Source organism: Microtus pennsylvanicus, chromosome 18 (genome assembly GCF_037038515.1).
Source record: "Microtus pennsylvanicus isolate mMicPen1 chromosome 18, mMicPen1.hap1, whole genome shotgun sequence".
Lineage (NCBI taxonomy): Eukaryota > Metazoa > Chordata > Mammalia > Rodentia > Cricetidae > Microtus > Microtus pennsylvanicus.
The window spans coordinates 16,209,326-16,228,820 of NC_134596.1; the positions used below are offsets into that span (position 1 = coordinate 16,209,326).

General features: G+C 46.1%; 1 protein-coding gene across 1 annotated transcript in view; it reads left to right on the top strand.

The window, feature by feature from the left end:
- The first annotated feature begins 733 nt into the window (after positions 1–733).
- The window catches only part of Chsy1 (chondroitin sulfate synthase 1), a 55,719-nt gene continuing 36,957 nt past the window's right edge, over positions 734–19,495 (top strand). Inside the window, exons 1-2 of the mRNA XM_075952476.1 lie at positions 734–1,560; positions 15,862–16,357. Of these exons, the coding sequence (XP_075808591.1) occupies positions 1,244–1,560; positions 15,862–16,357 (813 nt within the window). The 5' untranslated portion in view covers positions 734–1,243. The remainder of the gene's footprint in view (positions 1,561–15,861; positions 16,358–19,495) is intronic.

Consider the following 19,495-nt stretch of genomic DNA (forward strand, 5'->3'; position numbering starts at 1 on the left):
TTCAGCGACCCTAGCCTACTTGGCAACCTCTAAGATTGAGAGATCCTGTCTCAAAAAACGAAGTGGGAGCTTCCCGAGGAACAAAATGCACGTGCGCGCACCTCATACATGATCCTTATGTTTTATAAATCGACCCTTTAAAAATACTGAGGGACTCAGGTGAGAGATACTCTCCGTCTCGCTGCCCACGGGGACTCAATACAGGTGCTGATCATCTAACGTTAATCCACCCACCGACTCTTCCTTCTCCTTTAAGCCCAGCGCTCGGGAGGCAGAGGGAGAGGTGAGTCTACGAGTTCGAGGCCAGCCATTGCCACTCAGCGAATTCACGCGTCGCTCCCGGCCCGCACGCCCCAAGCGTTCCGAGGTGAACTGCGGCTGTATTCGCTCCGGCTCCGCCCGAAGCCCGGCGCGTACAAAGCTGCAGTGTGGACACCACGGCTGCGCTGGCCACGGAGCCGGGGGCTCGGCCTGGGGAGGGAAGGGCGGGCGTGGCGACTCTAGGGGCGCCTGGGGAGCCGGTCAACTCGGTCCACGTGCGGAGCCGGGCGGCGGGCGACGGGGGCGTGGCCGCGGGTCCCGGGCAGCCGGGGCTGAAGTCCTGCCCGCACCACCGTTGCAGCCGGTGCTCACCCACGCCCCTTCAGCCCGGCCGCAGACTGCGGGGCGGACGCGCTTTTTTTTTTTTCTGGTTAAACTTTGTCCACGTGAACTGCCCCCCATTCACTTTTGCGCCAATCACGAGGCGCGGACGGATCCCGAGAGGGGCCACGGCACGCCGCCGGCGGGCCGCTTCATAACGCGCGGTGCGTGACGTTGAGGGGCTCCTTTGCAATGGCGCGCTAAGTCGGAGGATGTGCAGCTGCAGTGGCGGCGCAGGGCACCGAGAGGGCGGGCGCAGCGCGAGCCGAGCCGAGCCAGCCGGGGGACGCGAGCCAGAGGAGCCGGAGTCGCCGCTGTCGCCTCGCGCCGGAGTCGCCGGCCGCGCGCGCGGGGCATGGTCCCCTCTTAAAGGCGCAGGCCGCGGCGGTGCGGGCGGGCGCGCGGAACAAAGCGCCGGCGCGGGGCCTGCGGGCGGCTCGGGAGCCGCGATGGGCGCGGCGGGCCCGCGGCGGCCTTGGCGCTGCCCGGGCCGGGCCTGGTGGCGCTAGGGCGGGCTGGCCTCCGCGGGCGGGGGCGGCGGACGGAGGACGCGTGGAGCCTGCGGCGGGGACAGCGGCCCGGCGGGCGGAGGGACGCGGGTATGGCCGCGCGCGGCCGGCGCGCCTGGCTCAGCATGCTGCTCGGGCTCGTGCTGGGCTTCGTGCTGGCCTCGCGGCTCGTCCTGCCCCGCGCCTCGGAGCTGAAGCGTGTGGGCCCGCGGCGGCGTCCCAGTCCCGAGGGATGCCGGCCAGGGCAGTCGGCGCCGCTGCTCGGCGGTGCGCGAGGCGATGCGCGCGGGGCGCAGCTCTGGCCGGATAGCTCGGCCTCGGAGGGCGTCCCGCGTGACAGGAACTTTCTCTTCGTGGGAGTCATGACCGCCCAGAAATACCTGCAGACCCGCGCCGTGGCCGCCTACAGGTGAGCCCCTTTTTCGTGGACACCATCTCCAGCATCCAGCATCCCAGCGGGCGGGGTGGGGACTGGCGGCCTGAGGGTTCCCGGGAGGCTTCCCCGGAGAAGGAGGAGGAGGGCGAGAGCGACGCTCAAGGGCAAGACTTTGGGATTAGATGGACTAGGCTGGCTTCTCGGGGTGTGCCTCTCGCCCGGATTCTCCTGCAAGACGCATAAGCTTTCTATGACCAGGGCTGCTTTGTTAAAAGGAACGAGTCTCTTCTATAAGATGGTGGGGGAATTCAAAGCGTCGTACTTGCGATAGTGGAGGCAGAGGTTATAATTTGAGTCTCCAAGATAGGCACTTTGTCCTTGCAAAAGGAGAGCCCGCCTAAATTAACCTGGCTAGGACTCTTCCATGCCACACTTTAGGATTTTTCGGTCATTCCTTTTTTTTTTTTAGTGAGAGTGCCCACTCTGGTTTTGTTAAGTAGAGAGAAAGAATGTTGAGGAAAAACAGCTTATGTGATCGATTCTGTCAATGCAAGGAGACTACATTCTAATGTTCCCTGGCTCAGTTTCAGAGGTGTATGCCTGTACGTAAGGAACCGGGCCCTAGGAAACTAAATGAGTCTGAGTCGTAGAAGTGGCTGCGATCGCGTTCAGGATTAACAAAGGGATTAGCCAAAGTAGCCTGTAGAAAGGAGCTGGTTTGCATTGGAGCGAAACTGAAATAGAAGAGAATTGTAGACGCAAGCGAAGGGGTTTGGTGGAAATTGTGTGTGTGTGTGTACAGAAACCTTTACTGTACGGGTGAAGTCTGGAGTTCCTCCGGGCACGGAATCAGAGACAGTGGTTTCAGAGCCCAGATGTTCTGGGGCCGAGCATTTTGAGCAAGGCTGCACTAGTCGCTGTGTGTTTTCAATTTATAACCAGTACTTTAGTAAGTTTGGCTTTTAAGTCCGTTTTCTGGGCTGTTTTCAGGCAGCAGATGGTGAAAGGGACCAAGCATAGCCGAATCTCTCCATTCATTAAGCCAAGTGAGGGATTGAGGGAAAGGTGAAAAGGGCTGGGGAGTGACCAGAGACTGCCCTTGAATGGCTTGCCCACCCTTCCTGCTGCTGAAGTCAAGAGGCTGCATTCTGCCAAGAAAGGTTCTGGGTGCCAGGGAAGCTTAGAGTGCAGGTGGCTGCATGTGGGCTAACAAAATCGTTCAAGAACCAGCAGGTCCAAGTTCTCTGTGACTTAATATCGCCATCAGAAATCGAGGGCAGATGTGGTGGCACAGGCGTTTAATTTTCAGCACTTTGGAGGCAGAGCAGGTGGATCTCTATGAGTTCCAGGCCGGATGTGACTAACAGTGAGACCCTGCCTCAAAAATAAAAGAAAAAAAAAATGAAAGGACACCCCACCCCAAATAGCTTAGTAGGTAAAGGTGTTACGAAACCTCACAACCTGAGTTTGGTCCCTAGAACGATCCCACATGGTACAAGGAGAGAGCTGACTCCTAAACTGTCTTCTTGTCTTTCACAACTGTTCCACAACTGTTGCCCTCCCACACAACATATACACTACCGATAAATACATGTCCTATCAGTAATAAAATTAAATTGAGGAAGAACCCACTAAATTGTTTGGTTTATGGTTTTGAAAGTTTAGTGACAGGTTACATGAAATCGAAACTCTGGAGACAATTACCAGAGTACTTTGTTCACATAGATTATATGACTCTGAGCCCCTCCCCAATACATGTCATGCTTATGAAGTCAAGATACACAAGTCATTAGGGTCATCATTCCAGCAGTGCCCGGGAGATGTGTAGTATACACTAGTCTGCTGTTTTGTGATTGGCCAAGATCTCCCAAAGCCTATCACGAAGTGCAGTGTATGTGGCCCTTTGACCTCTTTTTTTTTTTTTTTTTTTTTTTTTAAGGCAGTGGGGAAGTAGAAATGCTTTCTGAGCCAGGCAGTGGTGCACGCCTTTAATACCAGCACTGGGGAGGCGGAGGCAGACAGATCTCTGAGTTTGAGGCCAGCCTGATCTCCAAAGCAAGGTCCAGGACAGCCAGAGAGAGAAATGCTTTCTGTTTGGTTCTTTCTCTCACAAAGAAGGAATCCTTTCCAGGAAGGAAACACTATACCCCGCAGTCATTGCTTCCCTGTAGTGACTTACTCTGTGTTCTGAAGAAAGCAGGACACAGGAAGGGCTGTATTCATTGCTGGTCAGGGTCCTTGCCTGTCAACCCTGTGGTTAGATTGGCTAGCCTTAGGGAACTTTCAGGGAAGGCCTGAATTGGGAGGGAGGTTATTGGCTTGTAAGTTAATATTACAATTGTACTGTTCTTTGCAGCCTGGGCCAGAAAGTCCACACTGAGCTCTTAAAATGTAGCATCCTTGTACCGTACAGTGTGAAAATAGCTTGATTCTTGAACCTTGAGCACAAGGTGGAACCTGAGTTGAAAGTAGGTGTGCTCATTGTGACCTTTCTCCTAAAAAGTAAATTTTGTTTCTCTGTGTAGTCCAGACTAACTTAGCCTGAACCTTCCAGCCTCAGCCTCCTAGTGCTAGGAAATTTAGAGCATGTGCCACCACACCTGGCTTATTCTTCATCATATGAAAAACTCCCAGCTTTCAAGAGGTGGAGGCAGGCAGATTAGAAGTTCAAGCCCAGCCTTTAAAAACCAAACAAAAGCTCCTTCAGATTGTTGTCCCCATTGTTCCCCTCCTTCGATTTAACAAAACTGTTGGTTGACTTACAGATGAAGGAGATGCCAACTTCCAGTCAGAGGGCAGAGTGAAAATGCCACAGTTTGTACTTTGGGACTAGTAACTAGCAACTTTTCCTTCCGAGGACTGAGATCCAGGAGGGAGCTAAGAAGCCCTTGAAAAATCCAGGAAGGTGCGCTTGCCTGGACTGTAGTTGCTGCAGTGTATTGCTTTGGCGGTGGAACAGCTCCATTTGTAGATCTCTTTGTAGACCTGCCGTACACTTAGAGCAAGGCTAGGCCCCACGGAGACTGCTGGGCACAACATCAGACACTACCGTTTTGAAAGTAGGCAAACTGAAACTCCAAGTGTAGCAGATAGAGACCAGCTGGAGCCAACTTCCCTTGATCCCATGTAGCTGCCTAGCAGTTAGGCTCACAGGAGTGATCCTGACTCATTAAAACATTTAGGTGCACTTAGGTATGGTTCAGCTCTTTGTAAAGCAGATGACCTGCATGGCCCTTGTGAATCCAAACCTTAGTCGGAGGGCACGGCAAGACAGATCTTTGTTCTGCTAGTTCTATTAAAAGGGCTCTACAAAGGGTTTGGGCTAGTGATGAACACAGTGGAGAAAATAGAACAGGGGCTGAGCGGGCTGGTGGCCTGTCTATAGTAGGTGGCTTTAGAGAAAGGCGCATTTATACCACTTGGGGTAGATAGTGAAAGACTAGTTGTGTGACTATTACTGATAAACATATTGGCAAAGAGAAGGCTGGATGCTGAGGCAGAAGCCAGAAGGCCATAAAAGAAGGAACTGGGTCTGACTGTTCAGACTCACAGAATTGTATTGCAAGAGAATGGAAAAAACACTTGAAGCTTTGAGCAGAAAGGGAGACGGGTAGCTGAAATTCTACAAATAAATACGGAAAATAATGCACGTAGGCTCCTCTGCAAAGCTCTTTGTCTATGGTGTAGTTTACTTTAAACTATGATCCACATGTAGTTTGTTGTGCTACCAACAGGTTGATTGGGTGTTTGGAGTTACTAACTGTAGCTCATATTTTCTTCAGTTTTTGGATTTTTTTCTTAGTTTTTTTTTTTTTTACATATAGAAGCTAAATGGTCCAATAATTCAACCTGTCTTTCCTTTCTTTTATTGTCCTTATTATTTTTAATGTATATGGGTATTTTGTCTGCATGTATATCTGCATGCCATGTGTGTGCCTGGTTCTCAAGGGAGGCAGAAGAGATCCTCAGATCCCCTGAGACTGGAGTTATAGATGGTTGTGAGCTACCGTGTGGGTGCTGGGAATCAAATCGTGGTCCTCTGAAAGAGTACCTAGTGCTCTTACCTACTGAGCCATCTCTCCAGCCCCATTTTTATCATTGATTTGTTTTGTTTTGAGACTTACTTTGTAGTTCAGACTGGCCTTGAATTATGAGTCATTCATTCCCCTGCCTTTCAACCTTCTGAGTGCTGATACCGCAAGCAGAAGTAAGACCCTATTCCCTGCTTCTGATTTTACATTTCCCTCAAGTTCAGGAAGTCAACCTTCAGCTCCTTTGAGTTTTCAAATGAGAGAGGGTCTCCCTATTTTGTCTAGGCTGGCCTTAAGGTTGCCTTAATTTCCAGGTAGCTAAGATTGTCACCAGGCCAGCCCCCTGAGGGTTTCTGTAAAGGAAACCTTTTGAAGGAAAAGATATCCCCAGCTGCAAGGGGTGACTCAAAACTGCTTCCGCTCCAGCCTTCAAAGCATCTATCTGTGCTAATCCAGTTTAAAGTCTTTAAAATCTTGCTAAGTAGCTAAGGATAACTTTCAAGTTCTCCTGCCTCAGCCTCTTGAGTCCTGAGATCACAGGCATATTTGCTGGTATACTCTGCTCCCCCTCCCATCTGTTTTGTTTTCTTTTTCTTTTCTATTTTTCAAGACAGGTTTCAATGTGCAACCTTAGCTATCCTAGAACTTGTTCTGTAGACCAGGCTGGCCTTGCACTCTCAGAGATCCTCTTGCCTCTGTTTCCTAAGTGCTGGGGTTAATCCCATCTGTTCTTAATGTTCAGAGGCCTGAGCTTCAGCTGTGTGGAATAGCCTGGACAATAAAGTGCTTGAAAGGTACAAGGACCTGAGTTCTAGCCTGGGATCCAGGTACAAAACAAAGCAGGGCGGAGGACTGAATAGGATTTCTGGGGTTTACTGGACAGCCAACTTAGCCTAACTGGTAAGTTCCAGGCCAGTGAGAAACTGTTTCAGAAGCAGACAGCATTCTTGAAGTTTCCCAGTTGCATGCAGCACACACACACACACACACACACACACACACACACACACACACACACACACACACACTGAAAAAACACTGAGCTAACCTAACATATCACAGTTATTTGGATCTTACTGACCCTGGGATGGGAAACAATTGTTTCTTGGTTTCTTTTTTACCTTCCTCTGAGGATGCTGTCGGTTGTCTAGGAGTGATTGGCATTAGTGGGCAGACAAATTTGGGAAGAAAAGGGAAGACACACTAGCTTTAGATACAGGACTCTTACTCAAGATAACGTTGTCAGTTCATGACCCTTCCTAATGCTTGGGATCTAGGCAGACTGTTCCTCTTACCAGCCTTAAAGAGATTCTCCCCAATATAGCTCAGTAATTTACTTATTTCTTGAGCTCAGTAAACTATGTTTAGCTTGAAACAGCTCAGTTGGTCTCTTCCACACAGTTCTGTTTGGCAAATATTACTATGGAAAGTGTTTACATGTACAGTGCAAATAATCAGCTTCTAAATGTACTTTGGAGCACAACTAATTTCAAGGTATGAATTCGCTGTAGGGAAGCTGCTGAGAGATGTGGTCCTGCAGTGAGCGTAGTTCTAGCTATCGTGGTCTGAGGGTTTGTGTTGTCAATGAAATACGCTAAGGTTTGCTGTGGTTGTCAGCAGAAACTGCTGTATGTTCTTGTTCCACTGGCAGTAGGCTTCAGTCCCCACAGCCCAGTCAAGATGAAGAAATGAAGCCTGTTGACTGGTAAGGGCTCACAAGGTACTGGTAGGAGAGTGTGCAGAAGGGCTCACACTTTGTGCCAAAGGAAGGGTCAAGGTGCTTCTCACCCGTACTCCAGCCCTTTCTTCCCTTTTGAGCCTTGAAGAATGAATGTGTAGGAGTTTTGAGGCAGAGACAATAGCAGGTTTTCTAAGTCACGAAGCAGCAGGGAATGGTGATGGTGGGTGATGAGAAAGAATAGTTCCTTGGAGCTGGGCTGTGAGCACTGGGCAGGAAAGTAATGGCAAGGATACCAGGCCAGGCTGAAAGAAGGCACCTGTGTACTGTCTAATGCTGTAGTTAAGGGGAAGGCTTTTTTTTTTTTATTTTTAAATCTTTTTTTTTTATTGAGAAAATGAGGGAAAAAAAAAACAAGTTTCCACCTCCTCCCAGCCTCCCATTTCCCTCCCCCTCCTCCCACCCTTCTCCCCCTCTTCCCACCCTTCTCCCCCTCCCCCCACTCCTTTCCCCCTCCCTCTCCAGTCCAAAGAGCAGTCAGGGGTCCCTGCCCTGTGGTAAGTCCTAGGCTTTTTATTGTAGACAGATATGAGGGGGAAGGAGTAGCGAGTAGCCAGAGGCATCTGGAAGAGTCCAGAGCTGAGTGAGAAGGAAGTAGACTGAGCTGAGCATGGCCAGTAAGACTGGACCTGGCCCCAGGGTTTTCTGTGAGAGAGGGGAGAATAGCAGGGGATAGAGAATAGAGAAAAGTGGGCTGGGGTCGGGGGGGGGGGGGGGGAGGGAAGCCTGTGAGCTGGAGGGAATTCGGGATGGGAAAGGAGGTGGGAAGGGCTCAGATGCCAGCCTGGACTTTGAAATGTGTAACCGGGACTTGTGATGCTGAAGGAGACTGGGCCAGTGTGAGCTTTGCTATGCGATGGTCATCACAGGGAGCCACTTGTCCTTCTACCAGAATAAGAGAAATTGCTCCTTTTGGTAGAGGGAAACTTTTCTTTGTCTAGCTACCAGAGTATTTAGAGTACCTTTTAAAGTTTCGGGAATTGGAGTCCTTTGGACCTACTTGTGCCAGCCTCAGGAACTTGAGTTTTGTAAAGCCGACAGTGGTATTTCAGCATGAGAGTAGCTTGACAGGATCTGTGTTTGGGAGCTCAGCTGATGGTACTGCTATTTGGAGGCTTTGTTGAGTTTGTTTCTGATGGTGATATCCACAGGTAAGTGTTCAGGATCTGGTACAGTAAACAAGCCCGCACTAGAGAGTTTGGAATCAATTTTTTTGCCTTAGAGTTAAGCCCATTCACAACCTGAAGGAGTTTTATGTTGCCGACAAAGGCAGGCGGAAGTGGTAGAAGTGTGGGTAAGGCTGCCCTCCTTATCTGAGAAAACTGTTTCTTTGGTCTTTTCAGTGCTCCTGTCCCCACTGTGAAAGAACTGGTGATGACCAGGAAACAGGTGTGGGTGAGGAGGTAGAGTGGCCCTGAGAGGCCACAGAGTGGCCCCTGTTTGTTTGCTTGGCTCTTGTTCATTAGCTGTTTGTCCTTATGGGCCCAGAGTTTCCTGTGGATAATGACACTTCAGAGTCCTCCATCTGCTAAGAGTGAGTCTGGCTGTTGAGGAGCAGGCTGATTGCAGGTAGCGCCTCACAGGACCAGGACGCTGATTTACAAGGTGCTTTTATCATGCCTAACCTCTCTGATCATACTTTTCTAAGATCTGGAAACTTACATTTTGTTCATACATACTCCCCAGCCCCAGCAAAAACGCTTATTTGGGGCTAATGAGAACCGTAGCTCAGGAAATCCATGAGCTTTGCGTTTACAGCAGCAGCACAGTTGTTCAGAGGGCTGTGGACTCGGCTGGAGTCTTCAGGAGACTTCAGAGCACCGGCTGTCATTTACACTCTGCATTTGATTCTTAGGTGTCAAAAAAGGTGTGCTGTGTGGTGTGTCTCTTGGTGAGTGCCCTCGTTGTTGGTTGTGAATCTGGGCTTAGGACTCTTAGTGCCCAATAGTTGGAAGTGCCTCTGGGTTGTCATCCAGGCCATTGTTGAGGGAGGAAGTTGTAATCCAGCCTGGCAGCAGCTCAACTGAGAAGAAGCCCTTCCCCCCTGTTAGGACAAGATTTCAGTGTATAATAGTCAAACTGGTTACTTCCTGCCTCAACCTCCCAAGTGCTTGGGTTGTAAGGAATACTCTTTTATACTTGCTTTCCCACTAAGTCTAAGTTTAAGGATCAGCAGTAAAGACTATAATTTAGCCTTTAAAGATAATTTTCCCACTGTTCTCTATTATATTTTTCACTTATTCCCGTAACACTTTGAAATTACTCATGTCTTGAGGACAGTGAGTCAGTTGACTTAAAAAGAGGAAGCCATGTGCTTACAGAGATACCAAGGACATTACAAGTAAAGTTACTAGTACTGAGGGAGAAGCAGCTCTTGTCAGTTATCAAGTGTCTTCTGCCCTGGGGGGCAGCTGAGTCTTCACAGGTCCCTGTGCTGCTGGGACTGACAGTAGACAACAGCATCTTCCTTCTGTACACTCTCTTAAGGACAAGTTAAGACTGTTGCCCCTCCAACTGAGATTCCCACGGAGATGCTTTCTTCTGCTTCCTGTAGTGGTCCCGGAGGAGGATTTTCTCCTAGCACTTAATGTCTGACATAGTTTTACATTTAGCCCTGAGCAATAGGACGGTTTTGTGACTTCGTGTTTGCCTCCTAGACAGCTTGTAGCTGAAAGTGAGCCACGGTTATCACGCATGGGTGGCACTGTGGTCTCAGGTCTGAACGCAGGAGTTTGCTCCAGTTTGAGGGGCACCTCCTGGGAGTGCTCTAGCTGTCAGTTTACAGAGCCTCCTTCAGTCATCAAGATTTTGCCCTTGGTGCTTTGCTCTGCATTACCTCTTCTTCCCTCTCCTCAATGCTGTTCCCTTGCTCACTTTCCCCTCATGCATGCATTTTAGTTACTTGATCTTCAATCCTTTCTGTAGCAGAAAAGATTTATACATTTAATTCCTAGTGTCTGTCATTTCTATGGGACATTCATCTTCCTCCTTAGACTCTAGCCACTTTAACAAGACTGAGAAGCAGTATCTGAGGTGATTCTATCCTTTCAAACTTAGCACTCTGTAACCAGCAGGCAGCATGTGTAAGAGTGGGTTTGTGGATTAGAAAGTCTCCTCACTTTTTAAGTTTAGAAACTGTAAAAGGAGGAACTCGGTCTTATGCTACTTTTCTTTGATTTGCCTGTTAGGTAGGTTATTACAAAATAAACTGTTCTGTTTTTCTTTTTTTTCTTTTCTTTTTTTTTCTTGTTAGCACAAAGCTTCCCCTAGGGAATTTTTTCTTGATTCTAAATATACATACCTTTTGTAGAAGGTATAGAAAATAAAAAGAGGATGCTTTCTTTTCAAAATATAATTTTTTAACAATTTAAACATTTTTTTGAGATTATAGCTATATCGCTTCCCCCTTCTTCCCTCTAAGCCTTTCATCGCTTTCAAATTCATAGCCTCTTTTTCTTTAAATTGTTGTTAGCATGTGAGTGTTTGTGTGTATGTATGTGTTTCCAAATATATAACTACAACCTGCTCAGTCTGTATAATGTTACTTGTGTGTCTATATGTGTGTGTGTGTGTGTGTGTGTGTGTGTGTGTGTTTTAGGGCTGACCTTTTGGTATTGGATAACTAATTGATTTACTCTTCCTGAGGAAGACAATTACTCCTGTTCTCAACATTTCTCAGTTGCCTGTAGTTCTAGGCAGCCTTGTTGGTAAGGAAATTTTATTTTATATGTGGGAGTGTTTTGCCTAAATGTATGTCTGTGTACCACATGTGTGTCTAGTGCCAAGGAAGCCAGAAGAGGGGCCAGTGTTCTTTACTGCTGAGCATCTTTCTAGCCCGCAATTAAATATTTTCTAGTTCGCCATTTAGAAACAACCACAGTGAATACTTTAGGGCCGAGTTGTACATTATTTTTGTGTGTTTAGTAAGTCAGGAAATATAAGTATACTCTTCCGTACCTTCTTGATTTGTGTGTGTGTGTGTGTCAGAGGATAGAATCCAGGCCCATACACTTGTAAGCACACACTGTATCACTTGCTGCATTCTTAGCCTGTGTGGCTAGCCTTGTAAACTTAGGCATATGTTATAGATGTTTACCCAGGACAATGTCTATATTGTAGATGTAGTTTTTCTTACAATGATATTGACTAGAAGTGGAGACGGATACAAAGCCCTAACTCAACACAGGCATTCCTTGGCCAAGCTGCCAGCTGTCCAGCTGCGTTTCTTAGTTGAGGTTTAATTTGGTACAGGGGATAGCATTTAGAAACTTGGGAAAATAGGAGATTTCCTTGGCACTCTCTCATTTCAGCTGTCTTATCTGGGCTGTAAAAAGAGTTGGGTTTCAGTCCGTTGAAAATTGAGCTTTCTGGCAAGGACCTTTGCAAATGTTCTGTCATTTCCATTGAGAGCTCCAGGCAACAAATGTGTTGATGGCCAAGTACACATTTGCTTATGAGAATCTCAGAACCTGACCTATTTTGATCACAGGAGGGCAGGCTTGCTTGTTCAGTAGCATTGCTTTCAATGTGGAATTATGAATGTGTTTCCCTCCCCCTCCCTCCGGATAGTGAATCAAGTTATGTTCCAGAATACACTCACTTTATGGAACCCTAATTGAAAAGATCATAATTTCTTAAGATTGGAGGGTTTGCAAAGAATTCATGAGAAGATTTTCCTCAAACCACCCTTCAATTAGAATAGAAAAGACAACATGAGGCTTGCCCTGCCTTACCTAAAAAGGACTGGATAATAATTGGGTGGGGTGACTGAAAACGCAGAGGAGCTTTTAAGGAGGGGTTGAGGTTGGATTGCCTGTTTTTAAAATTAATTGCTTTCTCTTCTTGGACAAATTACACCATTTCAAGTCACAGTTGGGACATTAATTGCATCCGCGATGGCTGTGTTACCAGTACATTCTGCATGTATTCTGCCTGGGGCACTGGGAAACAGTGCCAGGCAGAAATGAATTTTGATCTTTAGTTTAATATCAAAGAACCTAGTGTCTTAACTAAAAACACTTAAAATTTACATTCTTATTAGAATTCTACCCTAAAATAGTGTCTGAAATTGGGAGTTAAACACAATTCTTACACAGTCCATGGCTGAGGGTTTCGTTTTTTAGCCCAATGTGTGAGATGCACTTTCCTTACTGCCATCACTGCAGTGCAGTCTTAAATCTCGCTCGTCCATGTTCAGCACACACTTTCCTGTCTCTCCTGCTTCTCTCCCTGTCTTATTTTATTCGCAAGCCTCTGCCTTCTCTAATAAGTCACACTGAGGCAGTGCAGAGAGTGCGGTCAGGACTCCTCTCAGCAGTGCACTCCAGAGCCCAGGCACGACAGAGTGCCTGTCTCTTTAGTAGGTGGCTGCTTTGAAGACAGGAGTCACCTTAGCTGCTGCCTCTCCCCATTATACCCCCTTGCTCCAGTATTTTCCTGACTTCTGGGATTGGTTGCTCTAGTATGACTTTGAACCTGGTCTGTCTTAGTAGTCACATTAGTGCAGAGGCACACAGCGTGCTGATAGCGATAGGCAGACGTTACATGGCTTTCATTCGTTGTCCTTCTACATTTCGTCCTAAGAGGTTGCACGTTCTTTAGCTTTGAGTTACATTTCATGAGCACCACAGTTATAGTGTGTGTCAGCACATGGAACCTCTATCTTTTCCCTCTGAATAATTGTTTTCTTGTTTGTGCTTTGAGTAAACTGATTTTCTTCTGTGCGAATTGTAGGAAGTGTGGCTGGGCTGATGGACAGTTATGTGAAGCTCATCTGGAAGTGATTTTTATCTTTGGCAAACACAACACACAGCATCTGTAAGCCACTTGCCGTATAGGAGGGGGCAGTTTTCATTCCACGTCTTCACTAATCTCTGTTATGTGCCAAGCATTGCAGTTATTTACATTTTCAGAGTTACCGTGACCCAAAGAAAACAAGGAAGCCTGAGCATTAGTGTGTAAAAGGAACAGACCCAGGGCTCCTTGGCTTAAAAGGATCTGTACACTGGCTTCCTGTGGTTAGAGCTGGGAGGTGGTTTCCCCCGCTCGCGTGATCACATCACAAGAGTTCCTGTAGACTGTCATACATTCTGTGTGTTGTAGGCATGTGCGAAAGGACTTGTCCTTTATAGGTAGGGGTGGCTTCTCCTTACATTAACTGCTCATCTATCCTGTATTTACCATTTTGCCTTTTAAAATGGGATCTCACCATGCTGTCCAGGCTGATCTCAAACTCCTTGTCTGAAGTGGTCCTGGTTACCTTTGCCTCCTGAGTAGGGACTATAGCCATGTGCTGCCATGAATAACTATATGTTTTTTTTAACATATTTATTTTTATTTTATGTGTTTATACGAGTCTCTACATGTATGTATATTTGTGTCATATGTGCTGATGCCCTTGAAGGCTGGAAGAGGATCTCTTGGAACTGGAGTTATAAACAGTTGTAAGCTGCCGTATATGGGTGCTGGGACCCCAGCCTGGTCCTCTGAAAGATAGCACACATTAACCACACCGCTGAACGGTGCTGATAGTCGTGCAGCACTGTGAGTGCTGAATACTATGACCTGTGTGTGCACTTAGAGGTGGCTAGGGTGGTGACTCCTGTGCTGAGTTTGGCTATAGTCACGATCTGCTGAAAGGCGAGCATGTGATACTTCAAGTCTCCCAACTGTAGAGAAGTGTGAAAGTCTTGTCTTCCATGCCTCTAGCTCTTCTAATTCAATTTCCCCACTTCTGTATTGCTTCCCCAGAGACGATGATGATTATTTTGAGGCAGAGTTGCCCTAAGGAGCCTAGACTGACCTCCGGCCTGCTATCCTCCTGTCTCAATCTCTTGATCACTGGGAGTACTACTCTACCTGGCCTAGAATATTTTTTAATGATACTTTTCTCCTAGTAATCTCCATTAAAAATTAAGTAGGTTTAGTTGGTTCAAGTCACCTTTTCACTGTAGAAATACAGTTATACTGGTTAAGTAAATTGAAATTTATGAAAAGCAATACCACTTGGAAGCTGGGGGGAGGGAACAGAGACAGCGAGACTGGGAATTCAGCTTCTGGCCTTGCACATCCTGAGCAAGCACTCTACCACTAGCTTGTATCTATAGTTCATGATTTTATTTCCTTCTCCCTGCCTCACATTCGACAGAATCTCACTATGTAGCCCTGACTGGCTTGGAAATTAACTATGTTGATCAGGCTGACCTTGAACTTGCAGTGATTCACCTGTCTGCCTCTAGAGTGCCAAGATTAAAGGCCTACACCACCATGCAGAGCCTTGATTTTCTTAATAATAAATTTACTACAAATGGAGCATCTCCAGTGTGGAAATCAAATGCTATAAAATACGAGACTTTAAAGTGTTCAGTTCTACCAGTGGCAGGTTTCAGGGCATTTGGATATTTGGATTGGGGGTGTGTGACTGGTGAAATCTATACGTATATTTTGAAATGTGGAGTAACTCCAGATAAAGACTATTCAGCCTGTGTTTTGTTATCTATCATACCTTTTTTGGAAGTAGGCCATATAAATGAGTGGTTACAGCTGAATTACTTAAGTTCTCAGCCGTATACAAACAAGGGAAAGGACATTATGATTACCTTAAATTAATTCTTCATAATTGGATACTTTGTTTCCATTTCATTGATTACTGATCCTTCCTCTGTCTGGCCTGAAGCAGCTCCTTTTAAAACTCAGACCTACACCTCTAGCTTTTTTCCAGTCAAATCCACACCCGGAGATTTCATTCCTGTTCACTTTGGAGCCCTGGACCACTTACTGGTAGACCCACCTTTTAGCTCTGATGGGTTTTCCTCCATCTTCCCACACAGCAAACTCTGTTGTGCTCTGCACCCTGGGTCAGCCTTAGCATCCTGACTTACCTGCTTTAGGAAGCATTCTCTGTTCTGACTCTCCTTTGTATGCTCCTTTCTTTCAAAACGTGTTTATGCTAATCGCTTACACACATGTGCCCATCTGACAATGTCTGGTTGGTGACTGCTTCGTGACTCGAAGCTGTGTTCACCATTGCATCTGTCTTGGTCGGCACTTGAGGAGCTTTGCAGCAGGATTTGTTGGCTGGGAAATTTGATTTTGTTTTCATATTTATTTTTTATATTTTGTTTACTTTGAGGGTGTATATGGGCGTGTGCATGCCATGGCACACATGTAGAGGTCAGAGGACAACTTGTAGGAATCAGTTCTCTCTTTCAGCCATGTGGGCTGTGGGGAGCAAACTCAGGTTGGTGATGAGACTTGGCAGCTTGTGCCTTTACTGCTTAGCTGTCCTTATAGAGCTGAGCTGTTTGCTAGTAGAAAGTGATGAAATCTGGAAGTTGACCTGACAGTCTAGATTTTGCCTTGACAATTTGGTTTTCAGCTGTAACGAGAACTTAATGATCCTTTGAAACTTCCTCCTTCTTTTAGTTGTGGTTCTTCTGGAAATGAACCTGGGATTTGTAATACTGAGTGGGGGCAAACAGACTAGTCACACAGGGATTCAGAATAGGCAGATAAATTCATTTCTGAAAATAACTGTTCTCTAATCACTATTTATTTTAATTCTAGAACATGGTCCAAGACAATTCCTGGGAAAGTTGAGTTCTTCTCTAGCGAGGGCTCAGATACAACTATACCTATTCCGATAGTGCCCCTGCGGGGTGTGGATGACTCCTATCCGCCCCAGAAGAAGTCTTTCATGATGCTCAAGTACATGCATGACCACTACTTGGACAAATATGAATGGTTTATGAGAGCAGATGATGACGTTTACATCAAAGGAGATCGTCTGGAGAGTTTCCTGAGGAGTCTGAATAGCAGCGAGCCCCTCTTTCTCGGGCAGACGGGACTGGGTACCACAGAAGAGATGGGGAAGCTGGCCCTTGAGCCTGGAGAGAACTTCTGCATGGGAGGGCCTGGTGTGATTCTGAGCCGGGAGGTGCTTCGGAGAATGGCACCACACATTGGCAAGTGTCTCCGGGAAATGTACACCACCCATGAGGATGTAGAGGTGGGAAGATGTGTTCGGAGGTTTGCAGGCGTGCAGTGTGTTTGGTCATATGAGGTAAGAGCAGAATTCTTTCTTTCTTTTCTCCCTTCCCTTCCCTTCCTTTTCTTCTTTTCTTTCTTTCTTTCTTTCTTTCTTTCTTTCTTTCTTTATTATTATTATTATTATTTGTTGTTTGCTTGTTTTTCAAGACTGGGGTTTCTCTGTGTAGCTTTGGTTCCTGTCCTGGAACTAGCTCTTGTAAACCAGACTGGCCTCAAACTCACAAGAGGTCTGCTTGCCTCTGCCTCCCGAGTGCTGGGATTAAAGTCATGCGCCACCACTGCCCAGCCAAGGAGAATTCTTTACATGGGAAAAAGGGTCAATTTTGCCTTTTGAGTTCTGAGTCAATCATAGGAAACTAGCAATACTAGCCTCTTTAGGGTTAAAGTTAGTATAAATTATTAGTATATGTTTTGCTCTTCATTTTTAATTTTTTTGAATTCTTACTGCCCTGATTTCCCCTGGCTCTAAAGAGCATGCCTTCTTGTACTTCCTGGTGTTTTTTAAAATAAATAACGGTACTCATGGTTTGAAGAAACCTAGGATTTACTGATGGTCATAATAACGTTGTCCATGACACCCAGAGTCATCTGATTTCTGTTGATTCCACAAGACCTTCTTTCTCTAAGAGCATAGGATGCTTCCTTGTTTCTTGTTTCCCAAAGGCTTGCACTTTCATCTGGTCAAGATAACCTACATAGACTTATATAATATAATAGACTTATAAATGGTTAGTGATAAGAAACTGGCCAGGACCTTTGGCTTTGCATGTGGGAGCTAGGGTTGCAGCACAGCGCTATCACATGTGTTTATTGTCCCTGAGGACATTGCCAGTAGCAATGAGAAATAAGTGACTGTTACAAACCTTGACCTTTTGTGTGCAAGCTTATGATAACAGTCTTTCCTTTCATATTACGTGGCATGCAATTCTCAGTTATTTTAACACATGAAATCTTTATGGGAGTCTTCTTGCAGGTATTTTCTCTTTAATAAGGGGACGTGAGTTAATTTTTGGACTTTTCTGTTTTATACCTGTAGTTTCAAGATCTTTTTTTTTTAATTGAGAAAAGGAAAAAAAAAAACAAGTTTCCGCCTCCTCCCAGCCTCCATTTCCCTCCCCCCCTCCTCCCCCTTCACCTTCTCCTCTCCCCCTCCCTCTCCAGTCCAAAGAGCAGTCAGGGTTCCCTGCCCTGGGGAAAGTCCAAGGTCCTCCCCCCTCCATCCATATCTAAGAAGGTGAACATCCAAACTGGCTAGGTTCCCACAAAGCCAGCACATTGAGTAGGATCAAAACTATTAGTAGTTATGAAGAGCAGAAGGAACTGCTAGGCCTTTTGCCCAGAACAAGAACATGCCCTCCTATGTGAGCGCTTAGCTTTTTCCAAAGCACTTGAGGGAAAAGCCATGCTTTTGCCCATGCTTGCCTCTGCCTACCCACAACTTACTTTTAAATGTTCTCCGATCATTTTGTTACTTCTGCCTAAAATTTTAGGAAAGCAGACATTTTTAAATGTACAGGAATGGTCTTTGTGCAATTTTTAATTATAAATTAGCAAAGATTAGAATTTTAAATATTAAATATGATCTGAGGGAACCCTTTAGTCTCTATGTGCCTTAGCCTCAGTCTGTCTGCCTCCATTGCCTGGTGGTTGTTCACCAAGCCTGGGAGATTTCTTTTGTCATGAAATTTTACAGTGAGGAAAGCTGTCTATTGTTCTGTTTCTTTGAAGAGACACCATGACCAAGGCAGCTTATAACAGAAATCACTTAACTGCTTATATTTTGAGAGGTTGAGTCCATGAACATGATGATGGAACAAGCAGGCTTGCCTGTAGAGCAGTAGCTGGTCCATAAGCAGCAGGCAGATGGAGAGGAAAACTGGGCCTGCTGTAGGCTTTTGAAATCTCATAGCTGAGCTCCAATGACATAACTCCTCCAACAAGGCCATACTTCTCACTCCTTCCCAAACAGTTCCACTGGCAACCAAGCATTCAAACATAGGAGCCTGTGGGGGCCATTCTCATCTAAACCATCACAAGAGCCATTTAAGTATTTCATGTTGTGTTAAGTAGATTACAGCTGGCAGTGTTTCTGCATATTCTCCATCCTTAATTAATTAGTTATAACATAACTTCATGCTTTGTCTTGTTGACATTTTAGAGGACAAGCTTGCTTTTTGTTGTTTTGAGACAGGGTCTCCTTGGTAGCCCAGGCTGATTGATGGTGAGCTTGCTCTAAAGCTAAGACGCCTTGAACTGCTGCCTTCTGCCCCCACAGTGCGAGGATTACAGGTATAATCCACCATGCCCGACTCTTTTGTGTATGGGTTGAGGACAGGGTCTCACTTTGGAGTGCAGGCTGGCCTAGAACTCCCTGATTTCGGGCTTTGGCCACCACTTCCATGCAGCTCAGGTCTTTTTGAGAATTAAAAAATAATTGTATCTTGATATAGTCATTAATATCTAGTAATACTGGGTAAAGTCAGTATCTTGAGTTAGAGCAAGAACTTTGATTTAAAGTCAGTGCCAAATTGTTGGTGTAAAGTGGGGTCTAGAGCCCCAGGACTTGAAAGACATGAATGTTGCGAATGGCATGGCTAGGAATACCTGTCACCATAGATGTCATGGGCACTTGGACTTTATACCTTTTAAATAGCCTTACTGGCTCAAAGGCTGTGATAGGTAAGCCCATCTCCTTGGTGTTTCCCTCCTGGTCTAGGGAGCTGAGTAGTAACAGCAGCCACAGGTGACTCTCCCCAGGAATGTCCCTGCTGCTTTGTAGTTCTTTAAATGCATTAAAATGACACTGATTTTCCTAGATTATATTGCCTGGCTCTCTCCTGGGTTTGTGCCAGATTCTCCTTCCTTCTGCTGTGCTGAGAGTTCTGTTTTCTGTAAGTGACCTGTTCACACAGTTTGATCCATGTTTCGGATGGAACACTGTTTTAGGATTTTGTTCAAGGGCTTTGTTCTCAGCCCAGTGTCTTCTAGACTGTGTGTTTTGTTCTCAGCACGGTGTCTTCTAGACTGTGCTTTGTTTTTTTGCTTTCACTGAACTGTAGAATTTTTAAACCTGGCCAGTTGTGTGCCTAAATCTATCTAATTTAACATAGCCTTTCTTTGATGACTTGTCCTTTTTAATTTTTTTATTAAT